The sequence below is a fragment of the Echinops telfairi genome, unplaced genomic scaffold, assembly GCF_000313985.2.
Source record: "Echinops telfairi isolate 266 unplaced genomic scaffold, ASM31398v2 ScPeMD7_5;HRSCAF=22, whole genome shotgun sequence".
NCBI lineage: Eukaryota > Metazoa > Chordata > Mammalia > Afrosoricida > Tenrecidae > Echinops > Echinops telfairi.
Genome location: NW_022103901.1, coordinates 34,073,526 through 34,075,535, shown reverse-complemented (window position 1 = coordinate 34,075,535; position 2,010 = coordinate 34,073,526). Strand labels below are relative to the sequence as shown.

At 59.4% G+C, this 2,010-nt stretch overlaps 1 protein-coding gene across 1 annotated transcript in view; it reads left to right on the top strand.

Annotated features, from left to right (window-relative positions):
- Positions 1-2,010, top strand: part of EEF2KMT (eukaryotic elongation factor 2 lysine methyltransferase) — a 9,846-nt gene that overhangs the window by 4,849 nt on the left and 2,987 nt on the right. Inside the window, exon 3 of the mRNA XM_004706237.1 lies at positions 1,083-1,163. Within this exon, the coding sequence (XP_004706294.1) occupies positions 1,083-1,163 (81 nt within the window). The remainder of the gene's footprint in view (positions 1-1,082; positions 1,164-2,010) is intronic.

Sequence of the window (2,010 nt, the reverse complement as noted above, 5' to 3'; positions counted from 1 at the left end):
GGGGTGCTGCCTGTCCTCTCTGCCCTCCTCCGGGTTCTGAAGGTGGGATTCAGACGCCCCAGGAAGCAGTTCTGCTCGGCCCTCAGGGTCCCTGCGATTCAACAGCCGTGGGTTTGGGGCTCTTTGGCTCAGGTGACTTGAGGGGTCAGCACCCACAGGGTTGGCCGTGGCTGATGGTTGGAGGGACTAGTCTTTCTGAGTCTGGAAGCCCCAGACTGAGCTTTCTACTGGACGTTCAGCCACACATCGGCTGCCACCGTAGGACCTGCCAACAGACAAGTGGTAGACAGGTCCTTCAGCACCTCAGCTGGCCAGCCAGGACGCCCTGGCCACCAACCAGTCACTGCCCTGTGTTCGATGGCGGACTCACAACAACCCTCTAGGACAAAGTAGAACGACCCCATGGTTTCCGAGACTGGGACGCCGTATGGGAGCAGAGTCTCGTCTTGCTCTCGCAAACGCTTTGGGCTTGGACCTCTGACCTTGCAATTAGCAGCCCTGACCACAGGGATTCTTCTGATGGTCCATGCCCGCCAGCTGCCCACCTGCTGGGCTCTCCTCTCTCTCGGAAGCAGTTCACGCTGCTCCTCCTGCAGCCCAGGGTCCACAGGGCCCTGGAAACCCCTCCCAGTCGATGCAGCTGTGGAGGGAGCGGAGGTGGTGTAGCGAGAGGCTGTCACCCCCTGAATTGTGTCCCTGGACCTGTTGCCATGAGGCAGAACTGACCGGACAGCCTTGAGACATGAGACCGTGAGCAGTCCTCTTGACTGTTAGATCGTACCTCTATGGGGTGGGCCCTAGCCCTCACGACCTCGGGGAGGGGCAGCCCTTGAGGACCATCTACAAGCTAAGGGACCGAGTTATGCCCAGGATGGGTGACAAGGTCCGGAACTCAGAACTGAGACAATTCATGTCCTTTGCAGCCACCCGCTAGTGTTAACGTGTTACAGCAGCCTCAGCGTCCAGGGTCGCCCAGGGCCTGGCCCCGTCGTGCTGTGGGTCGGAGGACGGGAGACTTTGGGGTCTTGAAGCTTGCCTCGGGGGTCTTCATGGCAGTCAGTGTGTGGCCCTCTTTCCCGCAGACAGTGAAGCACCCCGTGTGTGTGAAGTATCCCCCGCCAGCCAAATTCTCCCGAGGCTTCCTCTCAGAACTCATCAAGAAGGTCAGTACTGAACTGGACTTCCCCCAAGACAGCAGGCAGGTCTGTGGGGAGCAGTCATGCTGGGACCCCGCCCCGCTCAGAATCATCAACTTGAGATCCCAGGACAGTGCAGAAGGCAGGAAGGGACAGGGACGGGGGTGGGGAGTACTGTCAGTGAGGTGAAACAAAATGAGTCTGGGAGGTCACAGACACCGTGCAGGGCCCGGCCTGCACTCAGCAGGTGGAGCTGCCTCACCCCACTTCTCATCAGCATGGCCCCCCAAAAAAACTTATCACCCCCAACCCCTGCTACAGATGGAGGTGCCTCAATGAGCAAGCAGTTCAGTGAAAACCATGCTGGATTTGGGGGGCCCGTCCCTCAGTTCATACGCCCTACATCGGCCTCCCCCCCCCCAAGTTTCTACAGCGCTTGAGGGTGCCGGCCCTTCTCTGAGCCGTCAGCCCCACCCCCAGATGTGTTACACATCATAGTCTACACATTCGCCATCTAATTGAGTCCAGCTCATGGTTTCACACACGTTCCAGAATGTTCCACAGGGAGCATCTTCCTGGAAGCCGATCTCCAGGCCTTTCTTCCACAGAACCCCTGGGTGGCTCAGGCCACCTGCCTTTTTAGGTCAGTAACCGAAGGGCACCACCCGCAGGTCCTTGTTGGCTCACAGCGACATACAGGGCAGCCCAGAACTGCCCCTGGGGGTTTCCAAGACGGCAACTCTTTCCCGGAGGAGAAAGCCGTGTCCTCCAGCAGGGGCACTGCTCCTTTCCCAGGTCAGTCCTCCAGTGCAGAGGGGCCTTGCTGGCACTGGTCAAGCATGCAGGTCAGGGGTTCAAGCCCACCAGCCTCTCT